At 39.2% G+C, this 23,427-nt stretch overlaps 2 protein-coding genes across 2 annotated transcripts in view; one reads left to right on the top strand and one right to left on the bottom strand.

The window, feature by feature from the left end:
* LOC137252862 (uncharacterized) overlaps positions 1 to 23,427 on the top strand; it is a 631,431-nt gene that overhangs the window by 460,084 nt on the left and 147,920 nt on the right. The gene's annotated exons all lie outside the window — the stretch shown is intronic.
* Alg11 (ALG11 alpha-1,2-mannosyltransferase) overlaps positions 18,090 to 23,427 on the bottom strand; it is a 392,778-nt gene continuing 387,440 nt past the window's right edge. Inside the window, exon 5 of the mRNA XM_067788977.1 lies at positions 18,090 to 18,497. Coding sequence (XP_067645078.1) covers positions 18,431 to 18,497 — 67 coding nt within the window. The 3' untranslated portion in view covers positions 18,090 to 18,430. The remainder of the gene's footprint in view (positions 18,498 to 23,427) is intronic.

The following is a 23,427-nucleotide window of genomic DNA, read 5'->3' as shown; positions in this document are numbered from 1 at the left end:
GGAAAACTTTTAACGTCCGTTATTTCAAAACGACACTTTATTAGAAAAATCTATTAACGATTTCTTTGTTGTTGTTGTTGTTGTTGTTGTAGCAGTGCTTCGCCCCACCTAACAGCTGCGACCGATCACAAATATTCATCAATATCCTCTAACGGGAGAGGAAACTTGCAGTTTCAACAGGGGTGTACCATAATGAGAGGGATGTTAGAGGCGTTGGTTCCACATTACAATTAAAGAGATGGCTGGTGTCATTTTGGGACACATTGCAAGCGGGGCATACATTTTGTATGTCGGGGTTGATTCTGGATAGATAAGAGTTTAACTTGTTACAGTATCCAGATCGAAGTTGAGCTAGAGTGACTCGCGCTTCCCTGGGAAGTATGGGTTCCTCTTCTGAAAGTTTTGGGTAATGTTTTTTGATTCACTGGACAATTCCTGGTATAAAGGTCCGATGCCTGTTTGTGGAGTTCGCTGAGGACCTGCTTGTGTTTTTTGGATTCATTGGTTCTCGGTTGCCGTATTTCCTCATATTGCTTACGAAGACGACTCCTTAGGCGCTTCCCAAGGCCGTCGTTTCTATGTACCGGAGCGACTCGGAATTTTTCCCGACCAAGGACTGCCATTTCAGTGTAACCCCATTTAATTTGTTGCGTCCCTCCCACAAATTGCCATCCTCCCATCAGCTCCTTTCAGCGGGACTGCTCCATATTCTCTTGCTCTGGGAAGGTATCGAACCCAATCCGGGTCCGTCTCCTGACCCCGGTCCTGAGAAATGGTTTTGCTGCATCTGCCGGAAAAGAATCTTTTTAGGACGGTCATACTCTTGTCAGTGTGTCTCGTGTAAGGGATGGTTACATCGGACAGGTTGTTCTGGGCTAGACTCCAAAACCAGACGTCCACGTAACTTCTATAAATCTTTTGTGGCTCCTTGCTGTTCACGTCCTAGGACGTCCCGTGGTCTGCGCCTTAGCGCCCCCCCCTGCTACCTTCCAGCATCACCGCTGCTCAGCAAGCCACAACAAGTACCCGCTGTTGCTCGTGCCCCACGGCGCCACCAACTCACACGGCTGCTCCCACTCATACCTACAATCTCCGTAGTAAAGTCGGGAGCAATGCCGAGCATCAGCCCCTGCCCCCGTCTTCTTCCCCCCTCTTTTCCGGCAGCAATTGTGTAGGTCAGGGAAATAGACTCTTAGTCCCTACCTCCCTTTGCATCGTTTGCCAGCACAGAATATATACGTTTGCGACATCCGCCCAATGCAGCTCCTGCCATGGATGTTGCCACTTTCCTAGATGTTCTGGTCTCCGCGACGGCAACCCCCCACCGGTTTCATTGCGCCATGTTGCCAGGCCGCATACCAAAATACACCGGGTACCCCAATGCCTACCCAAGGACGTCTAGTCCTAGGGCCTAAACAGCAATCGCGTTCTGGACTTCCACAACCCAGGCATAGTCACCCGTCACTTACTCCCAGAGTGCCGACGTCTCCCCCTATCCACTTCAGAATTCTGCAGTTATAGTATAATGGATTAATTGGGAAGATCACGGAAATAGTCGACTTCATGAAGCGGCACAACATCCGCATTGCTGCGATTCAAGAGACTAAACTCACAGCAAGATCTGCACTGCAGACCTGTTCTGGGTATAATGTCCACAGAAAAGTTCGGGAGAGCGGAAATGGAGGAGGCCTCACGCTTATCATACACCACACTGTGCAATATCATATATTTGATCCCGATATCGACCGCAGGGACAGTGTCTTAGAACGTCAAGGATTATCTGTCCGGTCGGGCGATGCAAATCTAGAAATCATCAATATCTACATCCCTCTTGTCACCTGTTGCTCCAGTGGATACCGCCCTGATATCAGCGGCGTACTCACTGGAAACAATCGCATTATCTTAGGCGATTTCAATGCCCATCACGATCTATGGCATTCAAACTTGCGGGTGGACAGTAGGGGTGAGATGTTAGCAGATCAAATAGAAGAAACGACGTTCTGCACTATAAACGGAGACGGCCCCACACGTATGGTAGGAAGCTCAGTCCGCCGGATATTTCAATCGTGAGCGCAGAACTCGTAAACTGCGTCAACTTGCAGCCGATGATAACATTGGCATCCGACCACCTGCCTATACTTATTTCGCTCGATCGTCCCGCCGACTTTATCGTCGCAGAAAAACGCATTTTCATCAACTTTAAAAAAGGAAAGTGGGACGAATACAAATTCTTTACAGACAACCGCTTTGCTGCCCTCCCTAACACGCCAACTGATGCCCGCCAAGGGGAGCGTGCTTTCCGCAAGGTCATGGAATCCGCCTCGGCTCGTTTCATTCCCGCCGGTAGAATTCCCGAAATTCGACCCCACTTCCTGGCAGAGGCCGCAAATTTAGCGAGAGAACGTGACCTTATAAGACAGCTCGATCCCGGCGACCCCCAAAAAAAGGGATATAAACCAACGCATCAGATTGCTTGTGGATGAACACAAGCGAGTGAAATGGGAGGAGCACATAAGCGGTTGTAACCACTCTGCCGGTGTAGGTAAACTTTGGTCCACTGTAAAGTCCCTATCGAATCCGTCTAGGCATAATGACAAAGTTTCCATCGCCTTTGGCGACAAAGTGCTGTCGGATGCGAAAAAATGCGCGAGCGCTTTCTGTCGACAATACATAATGCATTCTACGGTCGACAAAAATAGACGGAGGGCCAACAGACACGCACGTAAACATAAGTTCAGCACGTCACCAATTACCATCACCGCCAAAGAGGTTGAGGATGCCATCGGTCATGCTAAACCATCCAAAGCAGTGGGCCCAGACGGCATAGCCATGCCGATGCTTAAAAGCCTAGGGAAAGAGGGTTTCAAATATTTAGCACATGTCTTCAACCTGTCTCTTTCAACCTTTGTAATACCCGAAAAATGGAAAATGGCCAAGGTCGTCCCGCTACTAAAGCCTGGGAAACTAGCTAACATAGAAGAGTCATATCCCGATATCTCTCCTATCGCCACTTTAAAGCAAATTTGCAGCTAGCCTGTCATCAGCATGGCTTTAGAAAACTCCATAGCACCACCACCGCGCTAAATGCCATTAGCACCCAGATAAATTGTGGTTTAAATCAGAAGCCCCACCATAGAACAGTACTCGTAGCGCTAGACCTATCAAAAGCTTTTGATACGGCCAACCATGGCACGTTATTGCAAGACTTGGAAGGGTTTACCCTTCCCCCATGTCTTAAAAGGTGGACCGCAAATTATATGGGTGGTCGGCAGGCATCGGTGCAATTCAGAAACGAAATATCAAAGCCAAGAAGAATTAAACAAGGGGTGCCTCAGGGTGGTGTCCTATCCCCACTTTTGTTTAATTTTTATATATCAAAACTACCTTCGCCACCAGAAGGAGTTACTATCGTTTCTTACGCCGATGACTGCACTATAATGGCCACAGGCCCGGGCACAAAGATCGATGAGCTTTGCAACCGAATAAACGGCTACCTCCCTGATCTCCAGTTTTTTCGCCTCGCGAAACCTGGCATTATCACCGACTAAATCATCCGCGACCCTATTTACAACTTGGACGCCCCAAATGTCGATCGTTTTGAACATCCACGTCGATGACACTACGCTACCGACTGTCCTACACCCCAAAATCTTGGGTGTGACGTTTGATCAGGATCTACACTTTGGTGAGCACGCAGCCGAAATTGTTCCGAAAATCCAGAGCAGTAATAAAATCCTCAAATCCATTGCTGGCAGTACTTGGGGAAAAGACAAAGAAACGCTCATTACCACATACAAAGCAATTGGCGAGCCGTTTGCGTGCTACGCGTCCCCTATATGGTCGCCAAGCCTAAAAACTACCCACTAGAAGAAGCTACCGGGCGGGGGGCTATTATTTCTAAGAGCGTTCTGCAAAAGGCTGGGACCGTTGGATTCTATGGTCTGATTGATCATAGCTCGAATGAGAGTGGCTAGTTCTGAGAAATTTTGGGGTTTGAAGTGGAGGGGCTGGGGGAGCAGTTAGCAGTGGTGGTCTAATAAGGTTATTTGGGTTCGCCATTTTATGGTTTATTATTATTTAAAAATTTTTTTTGTATGCAAATATTTTTTTCCAAACTTAGAGGATAGTTTCTGATTGACTTCGCTAAATTACTTTATACTTAATTTTTTAAATTTCTTAAATAAATATGATTTAATATTTTTCTTACAATAGTAGTTTCAGCTGCATCGGTATGCTGGTGAGTGTGCTGTATCCCGTTTCCTTTGTACTACGGGGCACGGTCTCACTCCTTGCTGTTCCGGGTTGTAGTCCTTGGTTGGTGTTGTGATGCCGTTGGGGCGTCGAGGAAGTGCCACGTTCCTCTTCACGCCTCTTTCGCGTTTTATATATTTTTTTCACCTTCGAAAGATTTTATTTTAATGTGGCACTATTAGCGTATTGGGGCACTTTGTGTGGCCTTTTGTTATGTGGCACTTTTCAAAAGTTTGTTTTGGTGTGGCACTATTAACGTGTTGTGGCTCTCTTTGTGGCACTTTTGTTATGTGGCTCTTTTCAAAAGTTTGTTTTTGTGTGGCACTTTTCAAAGGTTTGTTTTTGTGTGGCACTTTCCAAAGTCTCTTTTTTCTCTATTTTGTGTGGCACTTTTTTATTTTAATTTTGAGTGGCACTACTTATTGAAAAGGACGACTTCGCGGCCACCGCCAAGCTTATTTGACTCGGGCGCCAGTTATCGGCTGAAAAATTTAATAGCCGAAAAAAAATATTTTTATTGGTCAAAAGACCTCTATTGTGAATCTAGATTTTAATGACTAACTTTAAAATTTTTAAATATTCCTTATTTATAACTTAAATTTACTTATGCTAGCTTTATATCTGTTTACCACTTTGGTAACTCATGCCGGATGTTTCTTTGGCATATTTAGCTATTACTGACTTATGTTTGTATTTAGTCGGCGCATGGCGGATGTTGTTGCACTATTTGCAATATCGGTAGTCACCATTATTCCGCTGACTTTAGTTAACATTATTCTTGAATTTTTATTGCACTATTTGCAATATCGATAGTCAGCGTTATTCCGCTGACTTTATTTAACATTATTGTTGCTAACTTATATGTTTCAAGATCGTTAATTATGGGAAATCCCCAGATAAATTGAGAATTCCTACCATTGTTTTGTATCGCGGATTTTCATTGTCTAATGAAAATAGTTTAATTTATGTATGCAGGTGTATTCATTTTAGGAAAATAACGTTTTACCAAATAATTAATAACCTTCAGCCTAGAATAATTCTATAAATATATCATACAAGTTGATTGTGATTAGGGATAACGGCGCAATATATATTTTGAAGTCTTCTTAATTTTTGAAATTTTTGTATGAAAGGCGCGAAACATTGCAAATTTCTCCAGCATAAAATAACTATGGCTGATTTGTAAACGTTTATTAGCTCTTAAGAAAAGTTATTTAGTATTTTTATTTCTTATTAAAAAATTTTGCATTCGCCACTTAAAAATACCCATATTTTTTGTTACGCTTTTCATAGTTCCAACGCAAACATTTAACTTTTCTTAAATGCACACATCAGTTTAGAGCTGAAACAAGTAGGTACTTAGTACTCATAGTATAGTCATTGGTACAGCTTGTGCAACGTTTATCTCATTCTCGATGAGACATGTGTATGTATGCATTTCTTTGGGAATGGTATGAATGCGCACATATACAACGCAGACAAAATGCGGGTACATATAACTTCTCTTTGCATACCATTACATACAATATAAATTCATTGGCGTGTAGTACGATGGATATTGAGACAGTATCAGTATGTCATATTGTACATTCACGTGTGAATGCATCCACGCAGGACTCTAACCCTGACTATAGCCAACCCTTTGAGCTAACGACAGACGCTTCTTCCGTAGCCTTAGGTGCGGTTTTGTGGCAAAAAGGGCGGCCAATCACCATAATTTCGCGAACGCTCTCTGCCACCGAACAGAATTATGACACTAACGAACGCGAGCTACTCGCAATTGTGTGGCACTAAACAAACCTCGCCATTATTTGTATGGAACAAAAAACATACGTATTGTTACGGACCATCAACCTGATATTCGCAATATCTGGGAAAAATCCAAATGCGAAAATGAAAAGGTGGAGAGCATTCATCGAAGAGTTTTCGCCCGGTTTGCATTTCAAACCCGGAAAAGATAATAAAGTCGCAGACGCATTTTCTAGACAATTTTCCAATAATCTAAATGAAGGTGTTTTTTTCTGTATAACCCGTTGTGCTATTGTTCAATTAATATTCATATTTTTCCTATTTTATTAATTCTCGGTTTTCTGTAGCATTTATATATATATTTATTCCTCACCCTCTTTAAATTTATTAAGAATGTCGTGTTTATATCCAAACTGCTTAGTAAAAAGTTAATCGCATCCCTTCGCCGCATGCTGGCTTTGCGATGGGCTTGCCCATATGAAGTGCGCCGGTTTGTCAGCACGAGTGGTTGACGCACTTAACGATACCGATAAGGGAGTACGTTGAGCTCGTTTGAAATGTGGGCCTACCGAAATTGATCTTTTCAAGGTTTTCAAAAAGGCCCGGTATGGATTTTCTAAAATAGGCAGAGAGATTTCCGCTTTATCCGAGAAGTTTAAGCATTACGAGAGCTTATTTAAGCCTTTCAAACACTCAAATGTAAACATTCCGGATAATAATCGTAGGCCTATCGATGTTTCCCTTCCATCTCCGACTATGGATGCTGATCCCAAAGGTCCTCCACCTCCAGTTCTTCCACCCACAACTATTGAATTTATAAATCTGTACTCACCGAGTCCCTTAGCAGTTAAACCGTCGACATCGAAGGCTCATTCAGCTGTATCTACCGTACCCTCCACAAAAAGGAAGCAGGTTCCCAAAACACCTCTACGGAATCTGAACCGCCGGCTAGTAGATTGATTACTGTCCTGGTTAAAAACCCGATTTTCGTGTCCAGACACTACAGAAGATCTGAAGTCGTACATCACAAGTAAACTTAAATCTGAAAATGTGACTATTCGTAGATTTAATTTTAATTATCCTAGAGACATTTCGTCATTTAGGATTGACGTATCAGCGCAACATTTTGAAACAATTTTGAATAACCCATTTTGGCTAACCGTAGCCTTTGTGCGTGAATTCGAGCATAGGCGCAACGTTAATATTCGTAATCTTGCTACCGTTCCTCATAGCAATAATGCTGCAAAAAACTAAATATTAAATCCGTCCTTAATATATTTTAACAAAATGTAAGAGGCCTAACCACGAAACTAACTGAAATGTACTTGAAATCATTTAACTGTAATTACAATATCATCGCCTTTACTGAAACTTGGTTAAAGCCTCATATTTTTAATTCGGAGATTGTTTGAAATGATTACCAAATATATAGAAATTACCGTTTGAACAGAGTTGGAGGTGGAGTTTTGCTCGCGGTACATTTTTCTATACCTTCCGCTGAGGTTAATTTACCTGTCATAGAAGCTGCGGAATTTAAGTACATTAGAACCCAGTTGGGAATAGGTTTTACCTATATTGCCATCTGCTATATCCCACCATTTTCAGATCCCTCGGTGTATATGAATCATATTTCGTTACTGAAAGATATTGATTCAATGTTGAAGCCTATTGACTCGATAATTGTCTTGGGTGACTTTAATCTTCCGCACGTATCATGGACCACATCCGACCATGGTATTGTACCGGTTTCTTCAAAATTTTCCAGCATCGACTTTTTAGCCGAAATAACCGAACTTTGCCTAAGACATATAAATATTTATTTATTTATTTATTTATTTATTCCAATATTAATCTAGAAAATATAAAAAATTTTCACACAGATTACAAGAAGAAAAAGCATCTAAAAAAATAACCATAATTATTTTAACTTAAAAACTAATTAGCTAAGAAAAAGTTCATTTAATCTTTGTTTAAATACATCCTTCGTTGAGGAAAAATCAAGATTTTCAGGGTTCATAAGCGAATTAAATTCTTTCAAACCTCTAAAAATCGGAGCATTAGTTGCGTTATTAGTTCTAACAAAGTCCAACCAGAAAATATCGTGATTCCGTAAACTCCTCTGCGGGATATTAAAACGTATTATCTCAAGAAGACAGTCAATTAATCCACTTATTAAGTCGAACACAAAAGTGAGGGACAGAATGGACCGTCCAGTATCTAAGGACTTTAAGCTATTAAGCAAACAACGACTACTATAAGGGGGAATCGGGTCTCTGAAGTTTAAAGACCGCAACGCAAAGCGGACAAACACTTTTTGAACTCGCTCAAGCCTCTTAATATGACAATCATAGTATGGTCTCCAGATAAAAACAGCGTATTCTAATTTGGAACGCACAAGCGAGGTGTACAGCAATATTAAAGTGTAGGGATCAGAAAAGTCAGAGCCAAAACGTCTAATGAATGCAAGTGCTGAATATGCCTTTGCAATTACGTAGCTCAAATGACTGTGAAACAGAAATTTGGAATCGAATACAACACCTAGATCGATAATTTCACTTAAAGTGGATAGTGGAAGCCCATCAATATTGTAAGATGTAGGCAGAAGACAGCGAGACTTAGAGTAGGAGACATGTGAGCATTTTTTAATATTTAAATTTAGTTTATTTCGTTTACACCAAATCGCGACATTATCTAAATCAGATTGGAGATTCGACACGCCCTCCTTACTTGTAATTGATGAATACAACTTTAAATCATCAGCATACAAAAGAAAATTAGTGTACTTGAAACAACTGGATATATCATTTATGAAGATAATGAAAAGGAGTGGACCCAATATGCTACCCTGAAGAACTCCAGACGTCGCAATGGACGAATCCGATGAGAACCCATCAACAACGACCTTACATTTACGACACGATAGATAGGATTCAAACCAATTTAAAAGAGTGGAGTGAAATCCTAGAGCTCTAAGTTTCAATATTAAAATTTTGTGACTTACTTTGTCAAAAGCTTTTGAAAAGTCTGTGTATCAACTTGAAGTGGGTTTTGAAACGCTGAGATGCAATATTCCGAAAACACTGCCAGATTTGAGACTGTTGAACGACCGTTTACGAAACCATGCTGTTCAATGGAGATAAACCTATTTACTGCAAAATAAATCTTATTTTTTACAATAGTCTCAAATAATTTTGATACGGAGGATATCTTAGCGATTGGTCTATAATTGGCAATATTATTATTGTTGCCACTTTTAAATACTAGATTAATAGAGCCTACCTTCCAGGCATCAATGAACTGACCCCGCTCTAGTGATTTATTGAACAGAAGCAGCAGAGGGGCAGCGAATGCAGAACAACTTTTAAAAAGATATGATGACAACCCATCATCGGGTCCCTTCTTCAACATCATCAAGCGTTAAAGTTAATTACCCAAGATTTACTGGGGAACCAATGTTCGCGAAACACTCCGCATTCACGTCAGTGTCAGCTTCGAAATTAGACTTAAAGAACTGGGCAAAGAGATTAGCAGCCTCAGCAGTAGACTGGGCTTGAGCATCACTGAGATAAACCACAGACGGAATACTTGAGCAAGATTTTCTGGAGTTGACATACCTCCAAAATGAGCTAGCACTATATTTTATATCCGATTCAAACTTACGAATATAACTACGCTTAAGATCCTTGTTCAAAAAATTAAATTGCTTTGAATAACGTAAATATATCTCTTTATGAGTCTCAGAATTTGACAGCTTGAACTTCTTGAAATATTTATTTCTCAAATTTTTAAGTTTTAACAGCTCTTTGGTGTGCCAAGGAACTTTGTATCTGTATTTCTTAAGAACAGCGATATGTGCATTGCAAATTTCCTTAATCTTATGCTTAAAAATTTCATAACAGTTGGAGACTTCAACATGGGAAAATAATGTAATCCAGACAATGGAATCAACTGCAAAATTTACCATATAAGCATCCATATTTCTAAAGCGATAACTGATAGATTCATCAACGGCACAAATAGAACTAAACTCATAGAATTCTATCTTTAGAATTAACGGTACATGGTGAATACCAGGAGTGGAAAGAGGATCAAGGCACTCAGAATTTGCATAATTTACGTTATCATTAACAAAAATTAAGTCTAAGACCCGATATAGCTGATTAGAAAAGCTATTTATCTGAGTAAGACCGCAACTCATTAGATTATCTATCATATAAATTTCGGATATGCTGTTGACATTATTAGCAAAAAGCTGATTACAATCATCAATATAGGACCAATAAATATTTCCCAGATTGAAGTCACCAAGAACACAAATACAGTCATGATCATGAAGATTAAATGCAATGTCCCGAATATTATCTACATGTGCTCTATAAAGCATATCATCACTAGAAGGAGGTATGTACGAAGCACAAATAGTGATATTTGAAACGCCTTTGACTGACACACATAGCTGATCCAAGAGTGTATCATTATTGTCTAACATAACCAGTGAGGAGCGGTATTTCCTTTTGACTGCGATTAAAACACCTCCACCTCTACTATGACCAGTTTTAGTATAATCACGATCCTTCCGAAACACATTGTAGAGATTAGTATCAAAGTATTCACTGTCGTAAAAGCTCTCGTTTAGCCAAGTTTCAACGAGTACGAAAATATCATAATCTAGGTTTGAGCTTAATGCGAATAGCAGCTTAGACTTAGTTCTCAACCCCGAAACGTTTTGAAAATATATTTTCAACTTCTTGGGAGCAGTCAACTTCTTGGGACCAGTTACACTAGCGGGATTAGTTACATTAACGGGATTAGTTATCGCTGCTGGAGCGATGCACCTTCTTGTTGAAAAAAACGGAATGGACGAATTTTCACAATTTCAGGCCATATAGCTGGATCAAGCACCTTGTCAACGGAACATTCAGAAACACCCAGTTTGAAGTTAACTTTACTAACTTTGTCAAGGGAAATATCTTTCTTCACCAGAGTATGACAGAGTAATAAATTAGTCTCTATTTTAGCACGACTTGAGACATAGGCCAAGATATCAGCTTCCTTAATACTTGGCGCGAATGACGATATGTGCAGATATTTAAAAACGGGAACAACTTTTAATTCATTATTATTTGAATTACCCACAACAATGGGGTTATTTCGCTTTCTGCGATTATTTTTCGCAACGATTTCCCACAGGAGTACTTGGCGCTCAGAAGATTGGTTAAACCAAGCATCGCGAGGCGCAGCGACCGCGGCAAAGCTAGGTATAGTAGCTTCAATTGATTTGCCTTTTGCATTTTTGTTTGCATGTATGCGAGGCATAGGCGTAGTCGTAGCAGAGCCTTCCACGCAGCATTGGATGTAGCTGCAGGTACAGCATTTGCAGAGGGAGAAGGCAAACCAGCATCATGACTTGTTCTGTTGTTGTTTTGTTAATTGCACATTCTTTGTTGTGCTTGAATCGGTTGGTTTGACACTCACAGCTTTCTCAGTAGCAGAATCATTGATTATGGGCTGTATTAACAATTTACCCACAATGTTACTTAGATTTTTAATTTCAGAAGTTATTGCTGAGAACAGAGTCTTTATTCTCCAACTTAGAGCGCAGAACACAAATTTCAGCAGTAAGATCATCCGATTTCTGCATTAAAGATTTATTTTCGTCATGAAGTGCATTGACACTCGACAGAATGTGTGCATTTTCGCGTCTCACTTCAGCAAGTTCATCGGCTAGCAGTGCTAATTGATAATTGTTTTTGTTTGCACTAACACTTTCATCACAATTATTATTAACAGATGGTAGAACAGACAGAGGTTGTTGGTGCATAGATAAGCGCCTCTCAGCAGAGCAACTTTTACAAAAAAAGGGTTTGTCAGAAGCCAGCAAAAAGCCCAGGTGACTCTGCAACAAACCAAGACACTACAGGTGAAAAATCTCTTTGCACAGACTGCACTGTACATTCGGCTTCCCACGATTCACTTTACGTCCGCAACAGCACGGCACGGTAATTTAACTTCAATGCACGGAATTCGGAATATTTTAAAGATATATTGATTTATTCGTATTGAGTTATTAGCCTTATTGTTTTATCATGTTAACGATTATCCAAAAGACAAATAAATGTGCATTAACACGATTTAAACACTACAAACTCATTGGGTTAGATAAATATACGGAGCAAATTGAGAACACGTCCGAACAAGGCGACGTCGCTTTGAATGATATAGTTCCAAACATGTTCGGGAGGGTACTTGATTTGGTATTTGTTGATGATACATCAAAATCCATTCTTAGGAGGGGTGAACCTCTTACTGTACCTGAGGACTCTTACCATACTTAGCTGGAAATAGTTCACGAATTAGAAGAGAGGTCTCGGAGTTGCACAGAAAACGACTCTAGCTTTAGATTCGAATTCGCGAAGGCTAATTTTAATAAACTCAACCAAATTTTATCTAACGTAGTTTGGCCCAAATACGGTGCAGATATTGACAAAAACGTTTCGGACTTCAATGCCATCATTCACGCTATTCTGGAAAGACATATACCTAAGCGTAAACGTGTTTCCACTGAACTAGTCCACATATGGTACACCAAAGAAATGAAATCTTTAAAAAACAAAAAATCGCGTTCCTTCAAGCTGTACAAGAAGACGGATTCACACTGCGACTACTTGAAGTCCTCTATATTGCGTCATACATATTTTGAATTAAATAAAAAGTGTTACAATACCTATCTCTGTGCGATGAAAAAGAAAATAACTTGCAATCCGAAAGCTTTCTATGATTTCTTGAACTCTAAACGTAAGGTAAAGGGTTTCCTTCTGGTATGAAATACCGTGATGATTTCTCTAGCGACGATCGAGATATTGCTAACTCCTTTGCACAATTTTTCAAATCTAACTATTCCGCTGAATTAATTTCTTTGTCTAGTGAATACCCATATCAACCTAACTCCCTTAACGCAATTAATATTCCTGCAATATGTCCAGAAGAGGTTTTTACATATTTAACGTATTTGAAGGAATGTTATAAATACGGTCCTGACCTAATTCCCACATGTTTTCTCAAAAAATGCGCTGAACACATTTATCAGTTCCTAATTAATTTATTCAACATGTCCCTAAAACATGGCGTTTTTCCTGCTGCTTGGAAGGAATCTTTTCCAATACCGCTCCACAAAAACGGCAGTAGGTCATGTGTAGAAAATTATCGAGGAATTGCAAAATTGTCTGCCATCCCAAAGGTATTTGAAGCCATTGTTACCAATCAGCTAACATTTTCCATTTCTACATTGATTGCAGACTCCCAACATCGATTCTGTAAAAGCAAATCTACCATTACCAACCTACTTGAATTCACAACTCATGTTTCTAATGGATTCAGAGAAAATCTTCACACCGATGTTATTTATACTGATTTTAGTAAAGCATTTGACAAAGATTCCCACTCCTTGCTTATCCACAAGCTGGATCGACTTGGCTTCCAACCTGGCCTCACCCAGTGGATATCTTCGTATCTCTGCCGTAGAACGCAATAAGTAATTTTTTAAAATACTCTTTCAGATGTCATTAATGTTTCCTCTGGCGTTCCACAGGGCAGTCATCCCCGTCCAATTCTGTTCTTGCTATTTATTAATGATATCTGTACCAGAATAAAATATTCAAAAATTTTAATGTATGCTGATGATGTAAAACTTTTTAGGTCCTATGCGTCTATTGAAGAATGTCCCTTGCTTCAAGCGGATTTAAACTGCTTAGTTGCTTGGTGCAACGCGAATTTAATGCAGCTGAACATCAATAAATGTACATTCATATGCCTCTCTGGGAGTTTTTTTGCCAGCAGCTTCTTACGTAATTGATAATTTTTGTCTTGTATCAGTAAATTATTTTGTTCACTTGGGAGTCACGATGGATGTTAAACTTAGTTTCAACCTTCATATTATGACTACTGCCAAGAAGGCTAGAGGTGTTCTATCATTCGTGAAGAGATGGTCTAAATAATTTAATGACCCTTATGTAACCAAAGCCCTTTTTACCACATTAGTTAGACCGATACTAGAATACGGATCAATAGCCTAGAATCCGCGATATGAAGTTCGTGCAGATAGGCTTGAGTCAATACAGAAGCAATTTCTACTTTCCTGTTTAAGGAATTTTTAGTGGGACCATTTTGGAGTCTAAACAAACTTGCAGTTTCAACAGGGTTTAACCAGAGTGAGAGGCAGGGCCGTAGAGGGAAAATACGCGACCGGGACTAAACAATTTACGAGCCCCCTATAAAAAATCCACCAATACATTTAATTAATTTGATTTAATGACGTCTCAGTCATGAATCATTATTGATGGATTACATCAAAAAAAATTTTGCAACATCAACTAAATTATTTTGGGACTAAGAGCTGAAAATAAAATTATCACAGAATATTTACTATTTATACTAGGGGGACTCATGAAAGCATATAAACTTATAAGGTGTAAAATTATATCCATTTACACACGCTGTTATATGAACGCACCTAGTAATACTATTGATAAACTTGAATGTTTATCAGCTGTATTATTGCCGAACAAAATTTTTTTGATTGTTATACAAATTAAAAAATGCCAAGATTAAGTGAAAAATCAAAACTAAAATACATTTACTTGCTGATGTTGGAGATTTCTGATGAAAATGCCTGCTGTAATGTCTGCAAGGTTGCATTCCTTTGAGTTTACCGCATTTACACAATGAAATGTGCGCGTAAATTTATACAAATTGTGTAAATGATTTTTCATACAAAATTTGACAGCTCGTTTACGCACTAGATAAATTTATACGTTTACACACTTTATAAGGCATTTATACGGTTACATGAGTCCCCCTACTGTTTTATTGTAACGTAGAAATAAAATTCTCTTTTAACAGCCATGTATTGCTTTAAATAATCTTTTCTAGATATTTGGTAATATTTTAGTACATTTCTGATAAATATAATGATGATTATAAATTTTAATTATTCAATATAGAAGGTTCGGATATCAAAGAGCGGCTTTTCTTCCTTTTTTCGCTGCAAAATTTTTTATAATAATATCAAAATTTAACTGTCTTACCAAAACGAATTCAACACAAAGCGTGGCAAGTCCTGAAACTCGCTCTTGAGATGAACACGATCTATGAAAGTTTTTGATTCCTGCAAGGGCGATGAAAGAACGTTCTACACTAGCTACAGTGACAGGTATAGTGCAAAAGATACGTAAAACAACACAAATGTTGGGAAAAATTTTATACAGATTTTGAACGTAGATGGCATTAAGCAATTCCAATGGTGACAGACCTTCATCAAAATTTGCTTCGTAAATGTGTTTCAAGTGAATTATTTCGCATTCTAAGCTTTGAGAAACATCCGACTTGTATTTTTCGACGAATTTTGCCGCGCTCGCCCGAACCGTAGTTTCATCATGTCTTCAAACTGCCACAAAAAGAAAAACGTCTCGCTCAAATTTCTCATAGCTGCAAATCTTTCAATAATGCCAGTGAGTACCGAATTAACGATCACCAGGAATGTATTGTTTTTAAAATCAGACTTTGGATCATCCGTAATCATCTCATTTCCATTATTTTCAAAATGTCTTTTGGGTTTTCTTTTTCGACTGTCCGGAAACTTTGGCGAGATGTTCAATTGAATAGCAACTGTTTTGCACTCGTTTAAAATTGTTTCCCATTGGTCCCTGATCAACTTCATCATCTAATAAGGAATCTAGATGTCGGACCTCAATATCTATGGTGGCGTCTCTAGCTTGGAGTACGGCGTTTCTTTCATTAATGGTTGTCAGTATTTTGAAACAAATTGAGATATTGAGATACATTCGAACTTGTTGGTGTACTTGAGAATGCTGGTAAATCACCGTATGCTTGTGCAGTCAAATTTAGCTTAAGTAATGCCTTTAGTGCTTATGTTAATCCTAGAACATGGTTTGCGAATGGTCTGATTGCCTCAATTCTAGCCGACCACCTAGTGTCTGAAAGACTGCGAAGAGAGCTCGGAACATTTCTTCTGAGGATGTCCCATCGTTGTGGACTGCTGTTGAAAATAGTAAAACATTTTGTACAAGTAATTGCAGCCGTACAAACTTCTGCAGCATCAACACCACATAAATTGAGACTGTGGGCTGCACAAGGCGAGAAATCAACATTTGAGTTTTTGTCGAGAATGTGACGTTGTGCTCCGTTGTGAGCTCCTTTCATATTGGCGCCGTTATCGTACCCTTATGCACGACAAGTTTTAATGGGATTTCATGTTTACCTAGAGTATGGCAAATTAAATCCGCGATTTTCTTACCAGTTTTTTGGTTACAATCCAAGAAAGCCAAAAACCGTTCTTGTATTGTAAAATTTGCTTTCGAATTGAAATGAAGGTAGCGCAAAATTAACGTAGTCTGCTCAACGTGACTAGCATCAGGCATAGCATCAACGATAATAGCAAAATACTTGGCTATCTTTGCTTTAATTTAATATAGTTTCCCTCACGTGTTTTGCACAAATTTCTATAAACTCGTTCTGAATTTCTGGGGAAAGATAGTGAACTTGTAAATGTTTGTGTTGCTCTTGTGAAATCCTAACTTTCTCCAAATGATCTCTAAGTATCGGATCATAATGGCTTGTGAGTTCTAAGACGCCCAAAAAATTTCCATTGTTTCGTTCACCAAGAAATATACTTTCGCCTCTGAAAAATAGGCCTCTTTCACCCAATAATAAAATAGTGTCCAAAATTCTATATAAAATTTCTTTCCACTTTTGAGTTTCAGTGATTAGCTGTTCATTGATAAGTGTATCAATTGTAGCCTCCTTTTGAATTCGATTTTGTAAAGATTGCCATTGAATATAACATTGAATGTGATCTTGAGTATTTTCGTGTGCTGGCAGTTTATCCTATAGCTTCTTCCACACCTGGAATTTCGAATATCCGCCAGGACAACAAATTTTAGGTCGATTTAAAGTATTGGTGTATTTACCCGAGGCTTGTTGTTATATTTCATTGGAGTATGGTTTTACGTGGCGGGTCCCAAGCCCAGCGCACAACCCGCTCAGCGGGGGTGAAAATATTACTTGCACGTGTATATAGCGAGCCGCTTGCTCCAAGACAGACGCCCGCTTGCAGCTGCACCTAGAGGTGTAGAGACGCTGCCGATTAGATCTCCCCCGGCTAGCCCTGAAGCCGATTATGTCAGAGTGGCCTAGCCAGGTTGTCGCCTTCTCACATTAGCTCACCGCTAAACGGATGTTTAGCGGCTACCCAGAGGCACCGGCAGTAGTGAGCTGCTTGAACCGCATGCAAAAGAATCGCTCTGGCCATTCCCAGGTGAATGGCGGTCAGAAGCTTTCCCCACCTTCGTGGACTTCTACACACGGCTCCACCCTCCACCGGCTCCGTCCAAGAAAGTGTTTCTATCGGAACCCGCCTATGGAAGCAGAGGTAGAGGGCGGTTCCCACTCCGTTGGAAGGACCAGGTGGAAAACGATTTAAACTCCCTTGGTGTGACCAATTGGCGCCGTTTGGCGGAGCGAAGGAGCGACTTGTTGGACGGCCATAACCGTTTAGACGGTTAAGCGCCAATTAAGTAAGTAAGTAAGTAAAGTATTGGTGCTTAACAGCCGCCATGGTAGGCAATAAAAAGCATTGCTACTGGCACTCCACACCAACCAGTCACGCTCCACTTTCTCTCCATTTGGCAAGATTCTGTTTAATAACGAAGAGGGAAATGACTCGTCATGACGATCACGTCGACAAATAACAGGACACTTTTGATGACCTCGACGAATTATTTCGTTGACCTCTTCAGATCGCAAAAACTTATTATTCACGGTACCGATGTCGAAGTCGTTTAAATAATCTGGAATTTGATACAGAATTGGTGGTTTGGTTGGAAGAATTTTTGAAGATGAACCTTCATCAGTGTCACCACGAAACTTTACGATTTCGGATTCATGTAAACATACATTTTTGTTTGATGTTTTTATTGTCTCCTCACTGGGCCAGGTAAAAAATCATTATCAATAGTCGAATCGGATGCATAACCTGAATGGTGAACACAATTATGCGTGATATCAGAATAGTATACATTTACACAGTCACTTTAATTTTCTTTAATCCAGGAATTACAAATAACGGTAATTTTAATTTTTCGCTTGAAAAATAACCGTTAGTTTTCGAGCAAAATTAAATAGGAAAATAATCATTATTTATTGAGCGCAAAGATTAAAAGAACCTTTTTAGAAGTCCCTGCTTTAATCACTTAAATTTTATTTGAGAATTCGGCGAGAAGTATGATTTAGCCCTTATATTGCTTCATTTACTTACATTTTGGAATGTCCAAATTGCAGAGCTGAGTCGAGTTGTTCGGTCCAAAGTTGTACCCAAATAGGGTTTTTTGTTTTTTATTATTTTCTTCTTCTATCTTCATGCGCTCAGCACGTTCTTTATACTTTTGATTTCCAGGTTTATGGTGGTACATGGCGTAGCAGGTCTAAAAAGTATATTGCTTATTACTGGTGACTGAACTCAATTATTTATTAATTCGTATTGTATAGTAAAATATAAATTTGAATTGTCGTTGATTAGTGTGAATGGTTTGAATATGATTGATTTCTTCATAATTAGTTACTATAGTCTATCAAACACACTTATGTTTATACAGATCCTTTTTTCTACGATATTTAATTTACAAGAGATGTAACGCTTCAAATCCACTGTACAATAATATAATATTGTGACGAATATTGGAAACATAAAGGGATACTATCATCTCTAAGCCGATACTAAGCAGTCATTTGTCTGTACATAAACAAATAAATCATTATGTCTACACTTATGTACATACAGCAGCGGAGAGATACGGACAAACACACGCATATATTCATTCATTCATTCATTCAAAGTACGAAATCATTATTACTCACATACACAAAAGCATATAGCTTTGCGAGAGACTATAAACTACAAATTCACACGCATATATTTGAGATACTCACAAAGGTATGCAATCTTCAGCGAGCTAGTAAATTCTAGAAGGAGAAACGCCTAGACATATGCGAACGGGGAAACCGAAGAGTACAAAAGCAGCACAATCTGAGGCCCAATCAATCAGTTTGATTTAAGCACGCTATTGGTTGCGAAGTATAAGTGTTATTGTGAAGTGTTTTCAAAGTAGTCTAATAAAGACCATTTTGCATTATTGAATACTGGAGTTATTTTATCAATAGTTTAGCGATACGAACGTTAGCAGATGGTTGCAAGTAAAAGGGATTTCACTAAATTCGTTACAATTGGTGTCAGAAGAGAATTTGATGAATAAATTCCAGAGGACAACAAGGACAGGGCAAAGTTAAGTGAATTAAGGATTCAGCAATTGAAAAAGGATTTGGAGAACCGTGGGTTGAGTTCAACCGGCAATAAGATCGAACTTCGGCTACGAGACGCTATGGAGTGGGAAGGAATTAATGTTGAACAGTACGTCTTTCATCTTGATAGCGACGAGACAACAACAAAAATGGAAGAGACAGTTACGCAGACAGTTACGAGCACCGACTTGAACATGATTTTGGCTGCAATATCTGCTCAAACATCGACAGTTTCATCTCAACTGGCAGAACAAAAGACAAATATAACATCACAATTGGAAGAACAGAAGGCATATTTGGCATCTCCGAAATGTCGGCACAAATTTCAGCGCAGATATCATCTCAGATCTCAACACAACTTGAAGAGCAGGAAGTCCGTATGCCATCTAAGCTGGAAGCGTGCATGGAAGAGAAACTAACCCAGTTTCATGAAGGTTTCAGTGGCCGACAGGAAAAAATCGAGACCGAGGTAGAAGCTTTGAGAGGTCGTATACAGGAGTTACAAATAAATCGCCCAGCAGTTTCAACGAGTAATCCAAAGGTAAAGACATCATTCTTTGACGGTTCTGTTCGTTTCCAGGCCTTTAAGCTATAATTTGAGAAGACGTCGGCAGTGAACAACTGGAATGCGGAAGATAAAGTAGCTGCACAGTTCATGGCATTGAAAGAGCCTGCAGCTGAGATCTTACAAATCTTTCCAGAGGGCGAACGGAACTGTTATGAAGCATTGATCGGCGCTCTAGAGAGACGATACGGAACCGAGCATAGGAGACAGATATACCAAATAGAGTTACTGAACCGCTTCTAGAGGGCTGGTGAAACATAGCAAGAGTTTGCGTGGGATGTTGAAAGGCTGGCACATTTAGCGAATACGGACGCACCCGTGGAATACAACGAAAGGGTAAAAATCCAGAGCTTTATAAATGGCATACGGGACGTGGCAACGAAACGAGCGACATACGCAAACCCAAAACCAACATTCACAGAAACGGTATCATATGCTCTGATCCAGGAAACAGCATCGCTTGTGTAAGCCAGCGTTCAAAGCACGCCGTGTAGAGGTAGAAAGGCCAGACTGGGTGGACACAATATTGGAGGCGCTGAAAGGATCGCAAAAGCGGAGTGAAAGTTATCAAATGCTTAAAATGCGGGAAGCCCCGTCACATTGCACGTCATTGCGATATTGATCCTAGTGGTTTCAACAGCATGGGTGGTCTTAATAACAAAGCTGGAGGGGATGAGCAAAAGGGAGTAAAATGTAGAGATCTAGAGCTAGCTCCAGCTATTGAATGCCCTGTGATATCTGTGTCGCAAATTGGAAGGAAATCGAGTAGTCTTACAGTCAAAGGAAATGTAGATGGCAAGGAGCGTGTACTGACTGTAGATACGGGCGCATCTCATTCCTTTATCCAATCTGACGCGGTCAATAGGAGAGTAAAGCCATTACCTGGAGCAAGGTGGCGTACAGTCACTGGCGAGTATAACCAAGTACAGGGAGAAGTGATCTGTGAAATCTTAATTGAGAAGGTCATGGTTCTACGTTGTGGCGGAGATTGTTGATGAAGTCATATTGGGAGTGGACTTCTTAGTTGACCATGACATCAGGATCGATATGCAGAGAAGGATTATGCGTTATAAGAACCAGGATGTACCAGTCAACTTCAGTTTTGAGAAAGGGTTCAGCAGTAAGCGAGTGCTGGTGGAGGCGATTGGACAAAGACCACCAAGGTCAAAGGCAGTAGATCGGGCAAAGGTTGATGGATCGAATGGGCCAAATGGGCGAAATCGGAAGTACCTGCGAGAGAAACACTGACATTGGCAAAACCAAATAGATGCACAAAAACGAAGGAAAGAATTTCCCAGAAAGAATGCGAGGGTAGTGTCAAGCAACACTAATGGATACTATCATCTCTAAGCCGATACTAAGCAGTCATTTGTCTGTACATAAACAAATCAATCATTATGTTTACACATATATACATACAGCAGGGGAAAGATACGCATAAACTCATGCATATATCTAAGATACTCACAAAAGTATGTAATCATTATAACTCACATATACACAAGCATATGGTTTTGCGAGAGACTATAAACTACAAATTCACATGCATACATTTGAGATACTCACAAAAGTATGCAATCTTCAGCGAGCTAGTAAAGTCTAGAAGGAGAAACGCCTAGAAATATGCAAACGAGGAAACCGAAGGGTATAAAAGCAGCACAAGCTGAGGCCTAATCACTCCGTATGATTTAAGCACGCTATTGGTTGCGAAGTATAAGGGTTATTGTGAAGTATTTTTCAAAAGTAGTCTAATAAAGACCATTTTGCATTATTGAATATTGGAGTTATTTTATTCAACAGTTTAGCGATACGAACGTTATCAGAAGGTTGCAAATAAGAGGAATTTCACTAAATTCGTTACAATATCATAGTTCCGGTCCACATATATTTCTATTTAAAAATCTTTCAACTTCAAATGTTTTAATGGAAAAGATACAGTCTTTAGCTACAAATATTTTTGAGACACATTTGGCAAGAAAATAATACCAATTATTTTCTCACACCGAAAACACTGTGTGACATCCAAAAACCTGGGAAACGATGGTAGATCTTGAAGAGCTAAGCAAGACTGCATACAAGAATTTTGCCTAGCACCCCCAAAATTTCGAGTTACGGGTAAAAAACCATTTTTTGTACCTTTGGACATTTATGACCCTATAACTTAGTTGCTTATAAACTGATTTTCGTTTTCTTTCCGGATCTTATAACAACAGATTTCGACCTTTTTAACGATGTATAAATCAATTAAGTAAACAGAATAAAACTGTGAGAACATGGTTAAAAATTTATTGGGTTATTCAACTTTTAATGCAAGGAGCCAATTTGGTACCAATTTCCGGTATTCGTCAATTGCTATAAAACTTGAATAACTCTGTCAATTTCAAACCAAATTTTGAAAATGGACTGGCTAATAAACATTACCTTTATGCTCATTCAAGATAGGTATTGGCTCTGTATGCGGAGAAATTTATTCTGCGTATATTCTGCCGATCTACGTCGATTTTGAATTCAAATCTGGACTGGATATACCGTCACTCCTAAAGAGTTAAAATTCCTGGAGGAAATTGGAATTTCTCTTATTAACAGAATGATTAAAGTTTAGATAAGAGTACATACTTTTTTAGTGAAGAAAGACAGACAATTTTACTTGTGATTTATAATAAGTTGTCTTAACTCGGACACTGTTCAAATTGCAATGATTAACCTTAAATTTCACATGTGATAGCTTAGTTTCAAAAAATGTGTATAAGTCCGTGTGAGTACGGAAATCGACGAAGATCGTATGTGCTAAAGAATAATAACAATCGATAATTTCAGTGTGAATAACTACTAGAAGCTAAATGTATTATGTGGCGGTAACAGGCTCTATATAAAGTAGCGCATGCTATCAAAGTTGACAACACCCGAAAAAAGTTGAAAAAAAAATGTGTTTGTTGGACAAATTCTCACATTTCTATTATGTTATCACAATTGATTTATCCATTGATAGAAAGGTCTATATCTTTTATTATAAGATCCGGAAAGAAAATGAAAATCACTCTATAACCAACTAGGTTTTAGGATCATAAGTGTCCCTTTTTTAAAGATTAAGCTGCCTATGAAAACGTTCTACCATTCCATTAGCTTGATATGGTAAGGAGACGTTGTTATTTGTTGACTGTTGCGGGGGGAATGTGGCACCCGGGACAGTCGGGTGCGTTTGTTCGCAAATAAAAGGAAATAGAAAAAAATTAGTGACTTACAATAGTTTATTCAATGTATAAAATGATAATACTTAATCGCTGTATATAATATGTGGATTAATTAATTCAATATACTTGGTAAATTAGGAATTCACGATGCAATTGTCCAATTGTTAAATTTCTGATTATGAAATATGTGAAAGGAGGATAAGTCACCTGTGGGTAGCTGCTGGCTCATGAACGTTCTTAAAAGAAATCAAGAAAAAGTCCACGCCACCTGCCGATAGCTAACTTTCGTCGAGTTTTTTC

Source organism: Eurosta solidaginis, chromosome 5 (assembly GCF_040869045.1).
Source record: "Eurosta solidaginis isolate ZX-2024a chromosome 5, ASM4086904v1, whole genome shotgun sequence".
NCBI lineage: Eukaryota > Metazoa > Arthropoda > Insecta > Diptera > Tephritidae > Eurosta > Eurosta solidaginis.
This window is presented reverse-complemented; position numbering and strand designations above follow the sequence as displayed.